The sequence below is a fragment of the Ranitomeya variabilis genome, chromosome 1, assembly GCF_051348905.1.
Source record: "Ranitomeya variabilis isolate aRanVar5 chromosome 1, aRanVar5.hap1, whole genome shotgun sequence".
Lineage (NCBI taxonomy): Eukaryota > Metazoa > Chordata > Amphibia > Anura > Dendrobatidae > Ranitomeya > Ranitomeya variabilis.
Genome location: NC_135232.1, coordinates 504,521,227 through 504,539,247, shown reverse-complemented (window position 1 = coordinate 504,539,247; position 18,021 = coordinate 504,521,227). Strand labels below are relative to the sequence as shown.

The window sequence follows — 18,021 nt, the reverse complement described above, 5'->3', positions numbered from 1 at the left end:
AGAGCAAGATCTCACTTTGCACTAATCCACCTTGCAGCTTAAGTTGTTACCAAATGGCACCCTCATTACAGCAGTCACCACTTGGAAAAGTACATGGCAGTGCTTGTTTAATGCAAAAAGCAAGATCTCGCTTTTTCACTGAGCAATCAGCAGCGGATGGTTATGGGAACCTTCTCTACATGCTGAGATCCCACACCCTGTAAGTTTGGTACCAACTTTTGTTAGGAAAATAAATTGACCCCTTTGAGTGCTTTTGTCAATAGATGATATTTAGAAAAATCAGCAGTCTGCACTTAAATAATAAGGATAGCCCAAGAATGATGATATACAAAGACAAGCAAAAAAATTGAATATATTGACCCCAATGTAAATAGAGAGTAATAACAAAGCCTATTTAGTTAAATGGCGGGGCAGCACGGTGGCGCAGTGGATAGCACTGCAGCCTTGCAGCGCTGGAGTCCTGGGTTCTAATCCCACCTTGGACAACATCTCAAAGAGTTTGTATGTTCTCTCCGTGTTTGCGTGGGTTTCCTCCGGGCACTCCGGTTTCCTCCCACATTCCAAAGACATACTGATAGGGAATTTAGATTGTGAGCCCCAACAGGGACAGCGATGATAATGTGTGCAAACTGTAAAGCGCTGCGTAATATGTTAGCGCTATATAAAAATAAAGATTATTATTAAATGGCATTTTATTGAAAAGAATCAAAAGAATTAAAGGGAACCTGTCACCCCCAAAATCGAAGGTGAGCTAAGCCCACCAGCATCAGAGGCTTATCTACAGCATTCTGTAATGCTGTAGATAAGCCTCCGATGGTACCTGAAAGATGAGAAAAAGAAGTTAGATTATACTCACCCAGGGGCGGTCCCGCTGCGGTCCGGTCCGATGGGCGTCGCGGTCCGGTCCAGCGCCTCCTATCTTCATCAGATGACGTCCTCTTCTTGTGTTCAGGCTCCGGCGCAGACGTACTTTGTCTGCCCTGTTGAGGACAGAGCAAAGTACTGCAGTGCACAGGAGCTGGGCCTCTCTGACCTTTCCTGGCGCCTGCGCACTGCAGTACTTTGCTCTGCCCTCAACAGGACAGACAAAGTACACCCGCGCCGGAGCCGCAGCCTGAACACAAGAAGAGGACGTCATCGTAAGAAGATGGGAGGCGCCGGACCGCGACGCCCATCGGACCGGACCGCCCCTGGGTGAGTATAATCTAACCTCTTTTTCTCATCTTTCAGGATACATCAGGGGCTTTTCTACAGCATTACAGAATGCTGTAGATAAGCCCCTGATGCTGGTGGGCTTACCTCAACTTCGATTTTGGGGGTGACAGGTTCCCTTTAACCCCTTCCCGACCTTTGACGCACCGTATGCGTCATGAAAACCAGTGCCAATCCGACCTGTGACGCAGCATATGTGTCATGGTCGGATCGCATCCCTGCAGGCCGGGTGAAAGGGTTAACTCCAATTTCACCCGACATGCAGGGACAGGGGGAGTGGTGCTACAGCCCAGGGGGGGGGGGGGGGTGGCTTTGCCCCCCCCGTGGCTACGATCGCTCTGATTGGCTGTTTCACTTTTAACAGCCAATCAGAGCAATCTGTAATAATTCACCTATGAAAATTGGTGAAATATTACAATCCAGCCATGGCCGATGCTGCAATAGCATCGGCCGTGGCTGGAGACCCCGATCTGGCCCCCCCACCGACTGGCGGTGGCGATCTGCAGCCGCCGTCAGTGTTCCTTACCCCTCCGTCCTGTCCTAAGCGCCTTCCTCTCCCCTCCGCCCCAAAGCCCCCCCGCGGTCCGATCGCACCCCCCATACTTACCTAGTCCCGGTGTCCTCCGTCTTCTCGCATGGGCGCTGCCATCTTGGAAAATGGCATGCGCAGTGCGCCCGCCGAATCTGCCGGCCAGCAGATTCGTTCCCTGTACATTTTGATAGAACCTATCACAGCGATCAAAATAAAAAAATAGTAAATAAACCCCCCCCCCTTTATCACGCCCATAGGTAGGGACAATAATAAAATACAGAAATTATATTTATTTTTGTTTTTCCATTAGGGGTAGGGTTAGGGGTAGGGTTAGGGTTTCACTTAGGGATAGGGTTGCACTTAGGGATAGGGTTGCACTTAGGGATAGGGTTGCACTTAGGGATAGGGTTGCACTTAGGGATAGGGTTGCACTTAGGGATAGGGTTGCACTTAGGGATAGGGTTGCACTTAGGGATAGGGTTGCACTTAGGGATAGGGTTGCACTTAGGGATAGGGTTGCACTTAGGGATAGGGTTGCACTTAGGGATAGGGTTGCACTTAGGGATAGGGTTGCACTTAGGGATAGGGTTGCACTTAGGGATAGGGTTGCACTTAGGGATAGGGTTGCACTTAGGGATAGGGTTGCACTTAGGGATAGGGTTGCACTTAGGGATAGGGTTGCACTTAGGGATAGGGTTGCACTTAGGGATAGGGTTGCACTTAGGGATAGGGTTGCACTTAGGGATAGGGTTGCACTTAGGGATAGGGTTGCACTTAGGGATAGGGTTGCACTTAGGGATAGGGTTGCACTTAGGGATAGGGTTGCACTTAGGGATAGGGTTGCACTTAGGGATAGGGTTGCACTTAGGGATAGGGTTGCACTTAGGGATAGGGTTGCACTTAGGGATAGGGTTGCACTTAGGGATAGGGTTGCACTTAGGGATAGGGTTGCACTTAGGGATAGGGTTGCACTTAGGGATAGGGTTGCACTTAGGGATAGGGTTGCACTTAGGGATAGGGTTGCACTTAGGGATAGGGTTGCACTTAGGGATAGGGTTGCACTTAGGGATAGGGTTGCACTTAGGGATAGGGTTGCACTTAGGGATAGGGTTGCACTTAGGGATAGGGTTGCACTTAGGGATAGGGTTGCACTTAGGGATAGGGTTGCACTTAGGGATAGGGTTGCACTTAGGGATAGGGTTGCACTTAGGGATAGGGTTGCACTTCGGGATAGGGTTGCACTTCGGGATAGGGTTGCACTTAGGGATAGGGTTGCACTTAGGGATAGGGTTGCACTTAGGGATAGGGTTGCACTTAGGGATAGGGTTGCACTTAGGGTAGAGTTAGGGTTGCACTTAGGGCTAAGGTTGCACTTAGGGCTAGGGTTAGAATTAGGGTTAGGGTTAGAATTAGGGTTAGGGTTGCAATTAGGGTTAGGGTTACAATTAGGGCTAGGGTTGGAATTAGGGTTAGAATTAGGCTGTGTGCACACGGTGCAGTTTTGGCTGCGGATCCGCAGCGGATTGGTCGCTGTGGATTGGTAGCAGTTTTCCATCACGTTTACAGTACCACGTAAACCTATGGAAAACCAAATCCGCTGTGCCCATGGTGCGGAAAATACAGCGCGGAAACACTGCATTGTATTTTCCGCAGCATGTCAACTTTGTGCGGATTCCGCAGCGTTTTACACCTGCTCCATAATAGGAATCCGCAGGTGAAATTCACACAAAAAACACTGGAAATCCGCGGAAAATCCGTAGGTAAAGCGCAGTGCGTTTTACCTGCAGATTTTTCAAAAACGGTGCCGAAAAATCCGCACACAAATCCGCAACGTGGGCACATAGCCTTAGGGTTAGGGTTGGAATTAGGGTTAAGACTAGGGTTAGGGGTGTGTTGGGGTTAGGGTTGTGGTTAGGGTTGGGAATAGGGTTAGGGGTGTTTTGGGGTTAGTGTTTGCTTAAGAATTGAGGGGTTTCCACTGTTTAGGCACATCAGGGGGTCTCCAAACACGACATGGCGCCACCATTGATTCCAGCCAATCTTGCATTGAAAAAGTCAAATGGTGCTATCTCCCTTCCGAGCCTGGACGTGTGCCCAAACAGTGGTTTACCCCCACATATGGGGTACCAGCGTACTCAGGAGAAACTGGACAAGAACTTTTGGGGTCCAATTTCTCCTGTAACTCTTGGCAAAATAAAAAATTGCGGGCTAAAAAATTATTTTTGAGGAAAGAAAAATTATTTTTTATTTTCACGGCTCTGCGTTGTAAACTTCTGTGAAGCACTTGGGGGTTCAAAATGCTCACCACACATCTAGATAAGTTCCTTCGGGGGTCTAGTTTCCAAAATGGGGTCACTTGTGGGGGGTTTCTACTGTTTAGGCACATCAGGGGCTCTGCAAACGCAACGTGATGCCTGCAGAGCATTCCATCAACGTCTGCATTTCAAAACATCACTACTTCACTTCCGAGCCCCAGAATGTGCCCAAACAGTGGTTTACCCCCACATATGGGGTATCAGCGTACTCGGGAGAAACTGGACAACAACTCTTGGGGTCAAATTTCTATTGTTACCCTTGGGAAAATTAAAAAATTCTGGGCTAAAAAATTATTTTTGAGGAAAGAAAACGTATTTATTATTTTCATGTATCTGCGTTATTAACTTCTGTGAAGCACTTGGGGGTTCAAACTGCTCATAACACATCTAGATAAGTTCCTTTGGGGGTCTAGTTTCCAAAATGGGGTCACTTGTGGGGAGTTTCTACTGTTTAGGCACATCAGGGGCTCTGCAAACACAACGTGACGCCCGCAGAGCATTCCATCAAAGTCTGCATTTTAAAATGTCACTACTTCCCTTCCGAACCCCGACGTGTGCCCAAATAGTGGTTTACCCCCACATATGGGGTATCAGCGTACTCAGGAGAAACTGGTCAACAACGTTTGGGGTCAAATTTCTCCTGTTACCCTTGGGAAAATAAAAAATTCCGGGCTCAAAAATCATTTTTGAGGAAAAAAGAATTATTTTTATTTTCACGGCTCTGCGTTATAAACTTCTGTGAAGCACCTGGGGGTTTAAAGTGCTCACTATGCATCTAGATAAGTTCCTTGGGGCGTCTAGTTTCCAAAATGGGGACACTTGTGGGTGAGCTCCAATGTTTAGGCACACAGGGGCTCTCCAAACGCGACATGGTGTCCGCTAAAGATTGGAGCCAATTTTTCATTCAAAAAGTCAAATGGCGCTCCTTCCCTTCCGAGCCCTGCCGTGCGCCCAATCAGTGGTTTACCCCCACATATTGAGGTATCAGCGTACTCAGGACAAATTGGACAACAACTTTCGTGGTCCAGTTTCTCCTTTTACCCTTGGGAAAATAACAAAATTGTTGCTAAAAGATCATTTTTGTGACTAAAAAGTTAAATGTTCATTTTTTCCTTCCATGTTTCTTCTGCTTCTGTGAAACACCTGAAGGATTAATAAACTTCTTGAATGTGGTCTTGAGCACCTTGAGGGGTGCAGTTTTTAGAATGGTGTCACTTTTGGGTATTTTCAGCCATATAGAACCCTGAAACTGACTTCAAATGTGAGGTGGTCCCTAAAAAAAATGGTTTTGTAAATTTTGTTGTAAAAATGAGAAATCGCTGGTCAAATTTTAACCCTTACAACTTCCTAGCAAAAAAAAAATTTTGTTTCCAAAATTGTGCTGATGTAAAGTAGACATGTTGGAAATTTTGTTTATTAACTATTTTGTGTCACATAACTCTCTGGTTTAACAGAATAAAAATTAAAAATGTGAAAATTGCAAAATTTTCGCCAAATTTCTGCTTTTTTCACAAATAAACGCAGAAATTATCGACCTAAATTTACCACTACCATGAAGCCCAATATGTCACGAAAAAACAATCTCAGAATCGCTAGGATCCGTTGAAGCGTTGCTGAGTTATTACCTCATAAAGGGACACTGGTCAGAATTGCAAAAAATGGCTAGGTCATTAAGGTCAAAATATACTGGGTCATGAAGAGGTTAATAGGCAACAGTACAATGAATATATGGGAAAAAAAAGGTAGTAGGTCAAATGAGACAAATTATGCGACATCATAACAGGCACCAAAAAAATCATTAGAAATTGGTTAGCAAAAAAGTAGTACATAAGCAAATTTATATAGTTGTACTGTATATTGGTCATCGTCCATAGATAAACACAATAAAGAGGACCTCAAGGTAAAATTCATTTTAGTAAATGGGGGCCAATTAAACAGTACTAATGGAGGTCAACTGATGCAGATATCCATGAAGTGCACTGATGATACATGGTCTAAGAATGAAACAGTAAAGTCATCGAATATGAAGTGACAAGTGCTTACCCATAAAATGCTTCGTGCCTGCATGTGTCAATAGTCCCAACTCGCATTTCTTCTAAGCTTTCCCCCAAGGAATTATTATGTATAAATCAGTAGGAGGAGTATGTGCAGTACCCAGCCGTCGGCACTATCAGAGGACGCAGCAACTTCCCAATTGAACATTTCCAGCTGCCGCCGAAAACAGCTGATTGGTTGAGATCCGACACCCAGCACTCCACCGATCAGACATTTATGACCTATCCTGTGGATAGGTCATCAATGAAAAAGTAGTGGACAGCAACATCTTTAGCCTCATTAATAATTGTGTTTGCTGGAAATGCCAAGCGGTGGCTACAGAAAACTATCTTGCACAAAACTGGATGTTACCTTTTAAGTCTTGAGTAGAGGTTGTTGTATGTAGTAGTATTTGGTTTCACTTGGCTTCTTTTCTCCTTATAGACCCTGGAGTCCTTGAGAAAAGCCGTAGAGATGTCTTCTGTAAGTAGTGTCTCTGAGCTTCTTGTACAGTTTGGGGATCAGTGCAAGCAGGGCATGGCGCATCGGTATCTTGCTGCACAGAAGTCGGCCTACCCCGTGGTGTTGGAAGCATGGAAACTGTGTGAAGGTGACCAAGAGACTCTGTTAAATGCGCTTTATGCCATGTCTTCACTTACTGATGGGCAGCCTGATTTGCTGGAGAATGTGGGACAAGAACTGTTAATTCGTGCACTGCAGAATTACTCGAAAGATGCTGAAGTGACGCTGCTTGCCATTCGACTTCTTCGCCATGTATGCCTAAAGCATGAACAGAATCGCCAAGACCTTGTAAAGGCCGGAGTCTTGCGCCATCTTACACAAGCCATATCACATCATGGTACGGATCCAGATATAGTGCGTGAAGCTTGCTCTGCCTTGAGGATCATGACCTTAGATGATGACATCAGAGTTCCATTTGGACATGCTCATGACCATGCCAAGATGATTGTGTTGGAAAATGCTGGCTTGAAACTCTTGATAGAGGCAGCAAAAGGTATTGACCTCAAATACATTTATTTGTGAAATTTTTTGTTAGATTTTGTCAGTCATTTTTCATATTTATCTAATATGATCCGAACCCTTTTTATTTGAGTAAAAGCAAAGTTTCTGAAGCCAAAAGGCCAAGGTGTCTAGAAATCTGTTTACGCTTTTTTTTTTTTTTTTTTTTTTATCTGTAAAGTTTTAATTAATTTGTAAATTTGTTCTTAGGGGTGTTACATGATTACAGTCACTGTAGATTTGTGATTCAGATTCAAATCCTGAGAAAACTAGGTGACAAAAGCCATGAAAGCTGCAATGGTAGCCATATTACGACCTGTTCACAGTGCTTTTTTGCAATGCCTTTGAGGGTTCCACCTGAATCGCCCTGAAAATGGGATTTAAACAAACACCTCTAATGAGACCATAGGATACAATGGCATGAATGGAGTTCAGATGAACTTTTTTTTTTTTCTGAAAGTGTTCATCTGTTAAGACAGGCACAGAAAAGTAGCAGACAGTGTTCCTTTGCCTGTCTGGACAAACTTTTTGACAAAAAAAAAAAAACAGTTAATTTGAACTGTTTGTTTTATTGCAGTCTATGCCCCCCTCAGGGTTTCATCTGAATGTGCTTTTAAACAACCAGTCCAGCGGAGGGGGGGGGGGGGTTTTTTTTTTTTTTTTTTAGCGCTGGAGTGGTGCCAATAGTCTAATTTCCATAACCCAAGCATTATATTTACCAGCCACTATCTTAAGTGGTGTCCAGCAGGGCTGTGGAGTCTGAGTCTGTATCCATTTTGGTGGAGTCAGTATAAATTGGCCCAACTTCGACTCCTAAAATATATAATAAATTGGGTTCAGTAGTTCAGTGCAGGATGTGCTGTAAATGTCCTAAAAATGTCTGTTCTGTTCCTGATGCAAGGATCTGGGCTTTTGAGTGAGATGAATCTGTGCTGCACTTTATGTACATGCTCAGTAGTGACCAGTGCTGTGGGGTCAGGAGTCGGAAGTCAGGGAACTTGAGGAGTCCAAGTCGGAGGTTCGGCTTACCGACTCCACAGCCCTGGTTTCCAGCACCGCTCTGCTCCCAATCCACCATCTTGTGACCACAACTTCTGACTGACCAAAAGTAAGTTGTAACAGTCACAAGCTTTAAGACATTAGTGTTTAGGGACCATCCATATTTCGGTATACCTTGACATGGTTGGATAGCTTTTGCACTCTTCGATAAATAAATAAAAAAAAATAAAAAAATGCTAACTAAGCACCCTATGTTTTTAACATTTACAGCATGTGTTCATATACTCTTTATGTATATTGCCACATAGCGTATTTGTGCACCTAAACATTAATTTAATATTTAAAGGTGCGCAGCCTCTATTTTTCATTTTTGAAGCTCTCAATGTAATTCCGAAAGACTTGTTCTGGCCTCTTTCTGACTCTCATAGACTTACATTGAGAAGTGGTCAGTAGTGATGAGCGAATATACTCATTACTCGAGATTTCCCGAGCATGCTTGGGTGTCCTCCGAGTATTTTTTATTCCTCGGAGATTTAGTTTTTATTGCCGCAGCTGAATGATTTACATCTGTTAGCCAGCATAAGTACATGTGGAGGTTGCCTGGTTGCTAGGGAATCCCCACATGTACTTATGCTGGCTAACAGATGTAAATCATTCAGCTGCGGCAATAAAAACTAAATCTCCGAACACTAAAAAATACTCGGAGGACACCCGAGCGTGCTCAGGAAATCTCGAGTAACGAGTATATTCACTCATCACTAGTGATCAGCAATCACATCTATGTATTTGCATACATTTTCTAAAAAGTTCCCAACTGCCGAAACAATATGCCTATCCGAAGGTACTAAGCTGTTCTTGTGTACCTTGTGAAGTAAATGCCAATGGGACTCCATTCTTAATGGGCTTTGTATAGACCGGTCTATGCTGTTCCTTCATTCTCTTCCCCCCCCCCGTAACATGCTATGATGAAGTTTCCTATTCACTTTCCTGCTGGATACTTGCCCTCGCTGTCGATCCTGTGCGTGCACCTTGCTGCTCTGGTTGCATGCATCCCAGTGGTATCTATTGAGGCGGTGCTCAGGTCACATGATCAGACTCATACCTATGTGTTCTATATTGGCGTTGAATTCGGGTCCCCTGACCGGACCGCCTCCCTTGACACGGTCTCGGGATGCGCCCCTCCTTAGTGGTGGGTGCGACGCGTGCCAACATGGATCTAAAAGAGGTTACACCCCCTGGCACACATATTTAGTTGTTTCTGCCGAGGTTTTCATATTCTAGTGGATAATTAGAATTACAGTGGTTAGGTCAGGCCATAGGTGGGCAGTATGTAGGATAATCATGTCGAGTAGAATATAGTTGCTCCACCTAGATTCTGGATTAGTATGTATGAATGATTAAATATCTGGTGTGTGCACATATGTTGATTGGTTACGCTACAACCTAAAGATCTGCCCATGTCTGTGTGATATCACCCCCAGAAGAAGGCTATACGCTGAAACGTGCGTCGTATCTTGAGTGAGCTCCACATGCCTATACAGCTATTTAACTTCCCTCTACCTTTCAGTTCTGTGCTAGAATTTGAGTTTCGATGTTGGGTCACTGTTCATACATATGGTCACTCACTGTGTATGGCTTTGCACATTGGGTTTATGTATATTTCTAGTCAGCATTTAGGGCTGTGGAATCGGTAGGCCAAACCACCGACTCTGACTGCTGAATTTCCCTGACTTCTGACTCCTGACCCCACAGCACGGCCTCACTAGTGAGCATGTACATAAAGTGCAGCACAGATTCATCTCGCCTAAAAGCAGAGATCCTTAGATCAGACATTTTATAGGACATTTCATAACTTTCCCAAATTATGAAAACATTTACAGCACATCCTGCACTGAACTACTGAACCAATTTATTATATATTTTGAGTCAGTCCATTTTATACTAATTCCACCAAAATGGACACAGACACCGACTCCATAGCCCTTGTTGGAGTCAAGGTCTCCATCACTACATCATGCCATTTGCAGATTGCACCAATTCCGACTCCACCAAAATGGACACCGAATCCAACTCCACAGCTTCTCTAGTCAGCATTAAAACTATTTCCGTAATAACTTTGTTTACGTCTTGACTACATATATCTCTTTACTTGTATGGAGGGTTTATGGGATTGTGGCGCCACCTTGTTTGTAGTGACCACTTTTTAACATTCTGTTTTGGTTTTTTTTTTGTCAAATTATAGTCTTTTGTATAGCCTGGTTCTTATGTGTACAATTTTTTTTCTATATGATCACACTTCCGTATGTACTGAACCTTCTACCACATCCATGCAGAGACCTGATGTGGCACACTATGGGTAATATTTTATGAACATAATGATGCTGAGCTTGTGGATATTTTGGTTAAGGTTAGAACATTAGAAAATCGTAATAGAGAATAATAATGGAACGCAAGACCTCAGACATGCTGTGGTATAATCCAAGGACGTGTTTCTTCGTGTGCATAGATGGATTCTCTGGACATCTTTTATCCCTACGTCATTATGATCTTATTATTATTCTCACTTGTTCACTACTATATCAGGTATATACATGTATTATTGAGTAGCAGGTGAAGCCCAAATTCTCATGTCTATCAGATATCTAATTGATCAAGTCAAAATATATTTCCTATAATTGCTTGTTCCTTGGAGGATCTAATATGCCATGCTCCTATATAATGGTTATGGCTGGCTGTAGACCCAAGGCTTGGATCATCATATTTTGCGTATATATAAAATGTATATGTTTTGCTCGTAGCTGAATACGTGTTAGTTGTGGTCTCAGTATATGGTGATTTTGTCTTCTAGGCTTCACAGATAACAGCATAGTCTTAAGTGAACTGTGTTCTACTATTGCCCGACTTTGTGTGCGTAATGAGTTCTGCCAAGATGTGGTCGACCTGGGTGGGCTGAACTTCATGCTTGCCTTGTTAGCGGACTGCATCGATCATCAGGTAATAATAACCACTTCTGTTATGTAATGTGCTTATATACACAGAGTATGTTATTTGAATTCAGAGCCATGTTACATCTTTTCACATGTAAATCTACTTAAGTTGTTCACAAACATCTGAAAATCTGCCTACAGCCAAATGTGTATGGTGGGCACTGAAGAAGGATTGGGCATGCTGAATTTCAAACTGCTCCATCCTGTGTTGCACAGGGACATAAGCTGCTGCAACACCCCTGTTACTTCAGACTTGTGGTATTTTCACCAGTAGTGGACTTGCTGCTGAAAATCTCCACACTGATCTTTGTGCAGATCTTGCACCAAATGATAACTTTTCATGATGACGAGCCTATTCAGAAATGGACACCGGTGACACCCTGAGACCTATAATAGTGCATACAATTTTCCCAGCTAAAACACAGCCATAAATGGCAAATGGAAATTCAACCACTTGCTGGTTCTAGATCTCGGTCAGTGCTGCTGATTGTGGTGTAGTCTGAGACGTGATACCTGCTGTCACTATGCAGAGCCAGAAAACTGTTGTTTTAGACCTCTAATGTGGTTGACTAATAGGTGTAATGCTATTCACTATGATAGCATGTGTTATAATCATATTTTTAGTATAATATACACAGAATTGTTTTGAGACAAACAAACTTCCAAAGTTTATTTTTTATATACAGTATGTATCTAACTTCTAACATGTAGCCAGATCTCAAATCTGTCCACACGTGGTAAGAGTCCTTCTGGCATTTGGAGTTGCATGACCTGTGAATGTTTAGCTTGCAAAAAAGAAGGCTAAGTGCACACGTTGCAGAATTGCCACGGAAATTTCCGCGGCAATTCTGCAACTCCTGCCGCTGGTATATCGCATGCAGAATTGGCATGCATATTCCCGCAGAAAACTAGTGTTTTGCAAGCATAATTAGCTTGCAGAATGCTAGCGTTTTCCAAGCGATCTGTAGCATCGCTTGGAAAACTGATTGACAAACATAGTGTTTGACAAGTGTGACCAACTTTTTACTATTGATGCAGCCTATGCCGCATCAATAGTAAAAGAATGTTAAAAATAATTTTAAAAAATGGTTATACTCACCTTCCGCAAACAGCCGATCTCCTCAGAGGCTTCCGTTCCTATAGATGGTGTGTGTGCAGGTCACGTGACCGCGACATCATCGCAGGTCCTTCACACACACCATCTATAGGAACGGAAGCGGTAGCGTGCAGTGCTGAGAGGCAGGAAGACTCCGGCGCCATCAGAGTGTGAGTATATCACTATTTTTTTTATTTTATTATTTTATTTTTTTAAATTATATGGTGCCCAGTCCGTGGAGGAGAGTCTCCTCTCCTCCACCCTGGGTACCAACCGCACATGATCTGCTTACTTCCCGCATGGTGGGCATAGCCACATGCAGAAAGTAAGCGGATCACTGCATTCCTAGGTGTGCGGAATCCCTGCGATTCCGCAAATTTAATGAACATGCTGCCTTTTTTTCTGGAAAAAAATGCAGCATGTGCACAAAAAATGCGGATTGCATTCTATTATATAGGATGCTTTAATGTTAGCGTTTTTTTCGCGGTTTTATAGCGTTTTCATAGCGAAAAACCGTGAAAAATCTGCTACGTGTGCACACAGCCTCAGAGGAGACTTAATAGCTGTCTACAAATATCTGAAGGGATGTCACAGTGTAGAGGGATCATCATTATTCTCAGTTGCACATGGAAACCTGAGAAGCAATGGAATGAAAGGAAGAAGATACATATTAGAAAAAACGTTTTGACAGTTAGGGTGATCAATGAGTGGAACAGGCTGCCACGAGAGGTGGTGAGTTCTCCTTCAATGGAAGTCTTCAAACAGAGGCTGGACAGACATCTGTCTGGGATGATTTAGTGAATCTTGCATTGTGCAGCGGGTTGGACACGATGACCCTGGAGGTCCCTTCCAACTCTACCATTCTATGAATAGTCTGGCTTCTAGTAAATGGAGGAAGACTGGACAATCTTTAGATCTACCAAATTTCCCAAACGTTAGTGCATGGTACATGTGTGATTGATATTCATGGTATGCTACAGTGGGCTCAAGTAATGCAGTCATCTCACAGGAAATGCCACATTGAGAATTTACTTGAAATGTTGGGTATATCCCAGTAATTTCTATATATTTCTGTTCCTCCTAACTCTTGTATACACTAAGCCCTAATGTGCCAACAAGTCATCTATGGAGTTCAGAAGGTGAAAGTATTCTGCTGTATGTGAGCTGATCTTGTAGTATCACTAATCTTGCAGGGTATTTTTTCTATAGTCACAAATTTCATCTATGATTTTGTTAGGAGCTTGTGAAACAGGTACTGAGTGCCATCCGAGCCGTTGCAGGGAATGATGACGTCAAAGATGCCATTGTGAACTCTGGGGGGACAGACTTGATTGTTCTTGCAATGACTCGACACATCTGCAATGCCCAGGTATTTTTTTTACTTTAATAATTCAATCTGCTCCAGTCTGTATGTTTTATCTTGTGTATAGCCCTGTCTATCCATGATTAGCACAAAGAGAGTCGGATCTGCTCAGTTTAGAGTCCCACCTAAAAGGTCACCACTAGGGTTGAGCGACTTTCATTTTTTTAAGATCGAGTAGGGTTTTGGGAAACCCGATTTTGTCCAGAGTCGAGTCGAGTGCAGTCGGCCGATTATCGCTAAAAGTCGGGGATCGACCGAAACACGAAACCCAATGCAAGTCAATGGGGAAGCATAGTCGGCAGTGAGTGGAGGCCAGGAAAACACCTACAGTGCCCATTTTAATGCCAAAAACATCCATTCTTGTTTCTGAAGCTTGCCAATCTTAATTAACTGTATAATAATAGTTGGGCATAGGGAATTGGGGGAAAGTTGTGGGGGGAGTAGGGCTGGCTCAAGTTTTTCGTGGGCCCAGGAAATGCGGACTACGTCACGGCGGTGTTGCAGGGAAAGGTAAGTATTTAAAAGTTGCAAGTGCTGTGATCCTGAGCAAGCAGGGGGGGGCCCACTCGTTCGCATTGCCACTGGCACAGGGCCCCTCAAAGTACGGCGGTGTGTTTGCATGGCGGGGGCGCCTCCCACCAGCAGCGACACTTTTGCGTACTCTGAGGGGCCCTGTGCCAGTGACGTCGCCAACGAGTATGCCCCCCCACCTGATGAAGGAACCTGCACTTTCATCTGCACCTTCCTCTTTGTCCCTGTGTAAGGTGGTATAACATGCGGGAAGGGGAACCTTACTTTCAGCAGGGACAGATTCTGGCTGTGTAGAGTACAAGGGGAATGTAGTGGTCTAGGTCAATGTACCAGCAGACTCATTTAGCAGTGGCTGGGCAATGGGCAGGATGAGGAGGAAACAGATATAGGGCCAAAGAATAAAGTAAGCTACATGCAGTTCAAAATTGGTAACAGGACTAAACAGGCGGCATTGCTTTGTTCAGTGGAGTAGCAAACCCAAGAGCAGCAGACACTGTTTCAAGGGCCTAACCACACTAGTAGGCCAAATGCAGTTTAATATCTGATAGTATAGGGCGAAAGCCAGAATGTGGAAGCTCAGCTTTGTTCAGTTGAGGACAACACCAGGGAGGGGCAGACACCTTTAGTAGGCCGGAAAAGCCTATTGCATTTTTTAAAATGGTAATTTGGAGCAGAAGGTTGAAGCTCAGCTTTATTTAGTTGAGGGCAACACCAGGGAGGGGCAGAAGCCGTTAGTAGGCCCTAACCACCATTTTTTTTTTTTTTAAAACCACTTAATGAGAGCCGGAAGGTTGAAGCTCAGCTTTATTTAGTTGAGGACAACACCAGGGAGGGGCAGAAGCCGTTAGTAGGCCCTAACCACCATTTTTTTTTAAAAACCACTTAATGAGAGCCGGAAGGTTGAAGCTCAGCTTTATTTAGTTGAGGACAACACCAGGGAGGGGCAGAAGCCGTTAGTAGGCCCTAACCACCATTTTTTTTTTTTTTAAAACCACATAATGAGAGCCGGAAGGTTGAAGCTCAGCTTTATTTAGTTGAGGACAACACCAGGGAGGGGCAGAAGCCGTTAGTAGGCCCTAACCACCATTTTTTTTTAAAAACCACTTAATGAGAGCCGGAAGGTTGAAGCTCAGCTTTATTTAGTTGAGGACAACACCAGGGAGGGGCAGAAGCCGTTAGTAGGCCCTAACCACCATTTTTTTTTTTTAAACCACATAATGAGAGCCGGAAGGTTGAAGCTCAGCTTTATTTAGTTGAGGACAACACCAGGGAGGGGCAGAAGCCGTTAGTAGGCCCTAACCACCATTTTTTTTTTTTAAACCACATAATGAGAGCCGGAAGGTTGAAGCTCAGCTTTATTTAGTTGAGGACAACACCAGGGAGGGGCAGAAGCCGTTAGTAGGCCCTAACCACCAATTTTTTTTTTTTTAAAACCACTTAATGAGAGCCGGAAGGTTGAAGCTCAGCTTTATTTAGTTGAGGACAACACCAGGGAGGGGCAGAAGCCGTTAGTAGGCCCTAACCACCATTTTTTTTTTTTTTAAAACCACTTAATGAGAGCCGGAAGGTTGAAGCTCAGCTTTATTTAGTTGAGGACAACACCAGGGAGGGGCAGAAGCCGTTAGTAGGCCCTAACCACCAATTTTTTTTTTTTTAAAACCACTTAATGAGAGCCGGAAGGTTGAAGCTCAGCTTTATTTAGTTGAGGACAACACCAGGGAGGGGCAGAAGCCGTTAGTAGGCCCTAACCACCATTTTTTTTTTTTTTAAAACCACTTAATGAGAGCCGGAAGGTTGAAGCTCAGCTTTATTTAGTTGAGGACAACACCAGGGAGGGGCAGAAGCCGTTAGTAGGCCCTAACCACCAATTTTTTTTTTTTTAAAACCACTTAATGAGAGCCGGAAGGTTGAAGCTCAGCTTTATTTAGTTGAGGACAACACCAGGGAGGGGCAGAAGCCGTTAGTAGGCCCTAACCACCAATTTTTTTTTTTTTAAAACCACTTAATGAGAGCCGGAAGGTTGAAGCTCAGCTTTATTTAGTTGAGGACAACACCAGGGAGGGGCAGAAGCCGTTAGTAGGCCCTAACCACCATTTTTTTTTAAAAACCACTTAATGAGAGCCGGAAGGTTGAAGCTCAGCTTTATTTAGTTGAGGACAACACCAGGGAGGGGCAGAAGCCGTTAGTAGGCCCTAACCACCATTTTTTTTTTTTAAACCACATAATGAGAGCCGGAAGGTTGAAGCTCAGCTTTATTTAGTTGAGGACAACACCAGGGAGGGGCAGAAGCCGTTAGTAGGCCCTAACCACCATTTTTTTTTTTTAAACCACATAATGAGAGCCGGAAGGTTGAAGCTCAGCTTTATTTAGTTGAGGACAACACCAGGGAGGGGCAGAAGCCGTTAGTAGGCCCTAACCACCAATTTTTTTTTTTTTAAAACCACTTAATGAGAGCCGGAAGGTTGAAGCTCAGCTTTATTTAGTTGAGGACAACACCAGGGAGGGGCAGAAGCCGTTAGTAGGCCCTAACCACCATTTTTTTTTTTTTTAAAACCACTTAATGAGAGCCGGAAGGTTGAAGCTCAGCTTTATTTAGTTGAGGACAACACCAGGGAGGGGCAGAAGCCGTTAGTAGGCCCTAACCACCAATTTTTTTTTTTTTAAAACCACTTAATGAGAGCCGGAAGGTTGAAGCTCAGCTTTATTTAGTTGAGGACAACACCAGGGAGGGGCAGAAGCCGTTAGTAGGCCCTAACCACCATTTTTTTTTTTTTTAAAACCACTTAATGAGAGCCGGAAGGTTGAAGCTCAGCTTTATTTAGTTGAGGACAACACCAGGGAGGGGCAGAAGCCGTTAGTAGGCCCTAACCACCAATTTTTTTTTTTTTAAAACCACTTAATGAGAGCCGGAAGGTTGAAGCTCAGCTTTATTTAGTTGAGGACAACACCAGGGAGGGGCAGAAGCCGTTAGTAGGCCCTAACCACCAATTTTTTTTTTTTTAAAACCACTTAATGAGAGCCGGAAGGTTGAAGCTCAGCTTTATTTAGTTGAGGACAACACCAGGGAGGGGCAGAAGCCGTTAGTAGGCCCTAACCACCATTTTTTTTTAAAAACCACTTAATGAGAGCCGGAAGGTTGAAGCTCAGCTTTATTTAGTTGAGGACAACACCAGGGAGGGGCAGAAGCCGTTAGTAGGCCCTAACCACCATTTTTTTTTAAAAACCACTTAATGAGAGCCGGAAGGTTGAAGCTCAGCTTTATTTAGTTGAGGACAACACCAGGGAGGGGCAGAAGCCGTTAGTAGGCCCTAACCACCAATTTTTTTTTTTTAAAACCACTTAATGAGAGCCGGAAGGTTGAAGCTCAGCTTTATTTAGTTGAGGACAACACCAGGGAGGGGCAGAAGCCGTTAGTAGGCCCTAACCACCATTTTTTTTTAAAAACCACTTAATGAGAGCCGGAAGGTTGAAGCTCAGCTTTATTTAGTTGAGGACAACACCAGGGAGGGGCAGAAGCCGTTAGTAGGCCCTAACCACCAATTTTTTTTTTTTTAAAACCACTTAATGAGAGCCGGAAGGTTGAAGCTCAGCTTTATTTAGTTGAGGACAACACCAGGGAGGGGCAGAAGCCGTTAGTAGGCCCTAACCACCATTTTTTTTTAAAAACCACTTAATGAGAGCCGGAAGGTTGAAGCTCAGCTTTATTTAGTTGAGGACAACACCAGGGAGGGGCAGAAGCCGTTAGTAGGCCCTAACCACCAATTTTTTTTTTTTTAAAACCACTTAATGAGAGCCGGAAGGTTGAAGCTCAGCTTTATTTAGTTGAGGACAACACCAGGGAGGGGCAGAAGCCGTTAGTAGGCCCTAACCACCAATTTTTTTTTTTTTAAAACCACTTAATGAGAGCCGGAAGGTTGAAGCTCAGCTTTATT

General features: G+C 43.9%; 1 protein-coding gene across 2 annotated transcripts in view; it reads left to right on the top strand.

Moving 5' to 3' along the window:
* ARMC6 (armadillo repeat containing 6) overlaps nucleotides 1-18,021 on the top strand; it is a 52,537-nt gene that overhangs the window by 13,392 nt on the left and 21,124 nt on the right. For both annotated transcript variants that reach the window (XM_077252643.1, XM_077252652.1), the window contains exons 4-6: nucleotides 6,538-7,108; nucleotides 10,961-11,106; nucleotides 13,433-13,564. In XM_077252643.1, the coding sequence (XP_077108758.1) occupies nucleotides 6,538-7,108; nucleotides 10,961-11,106; nucleotides 13,433-13,564 (849 nt within the window). The remainder of the gene's footprint in view (nucleotides 1-6,537; nucleotides 7,109-10,960; nucleotides 11,107-13,432; nucleotides 13,565-18,021) is intronic.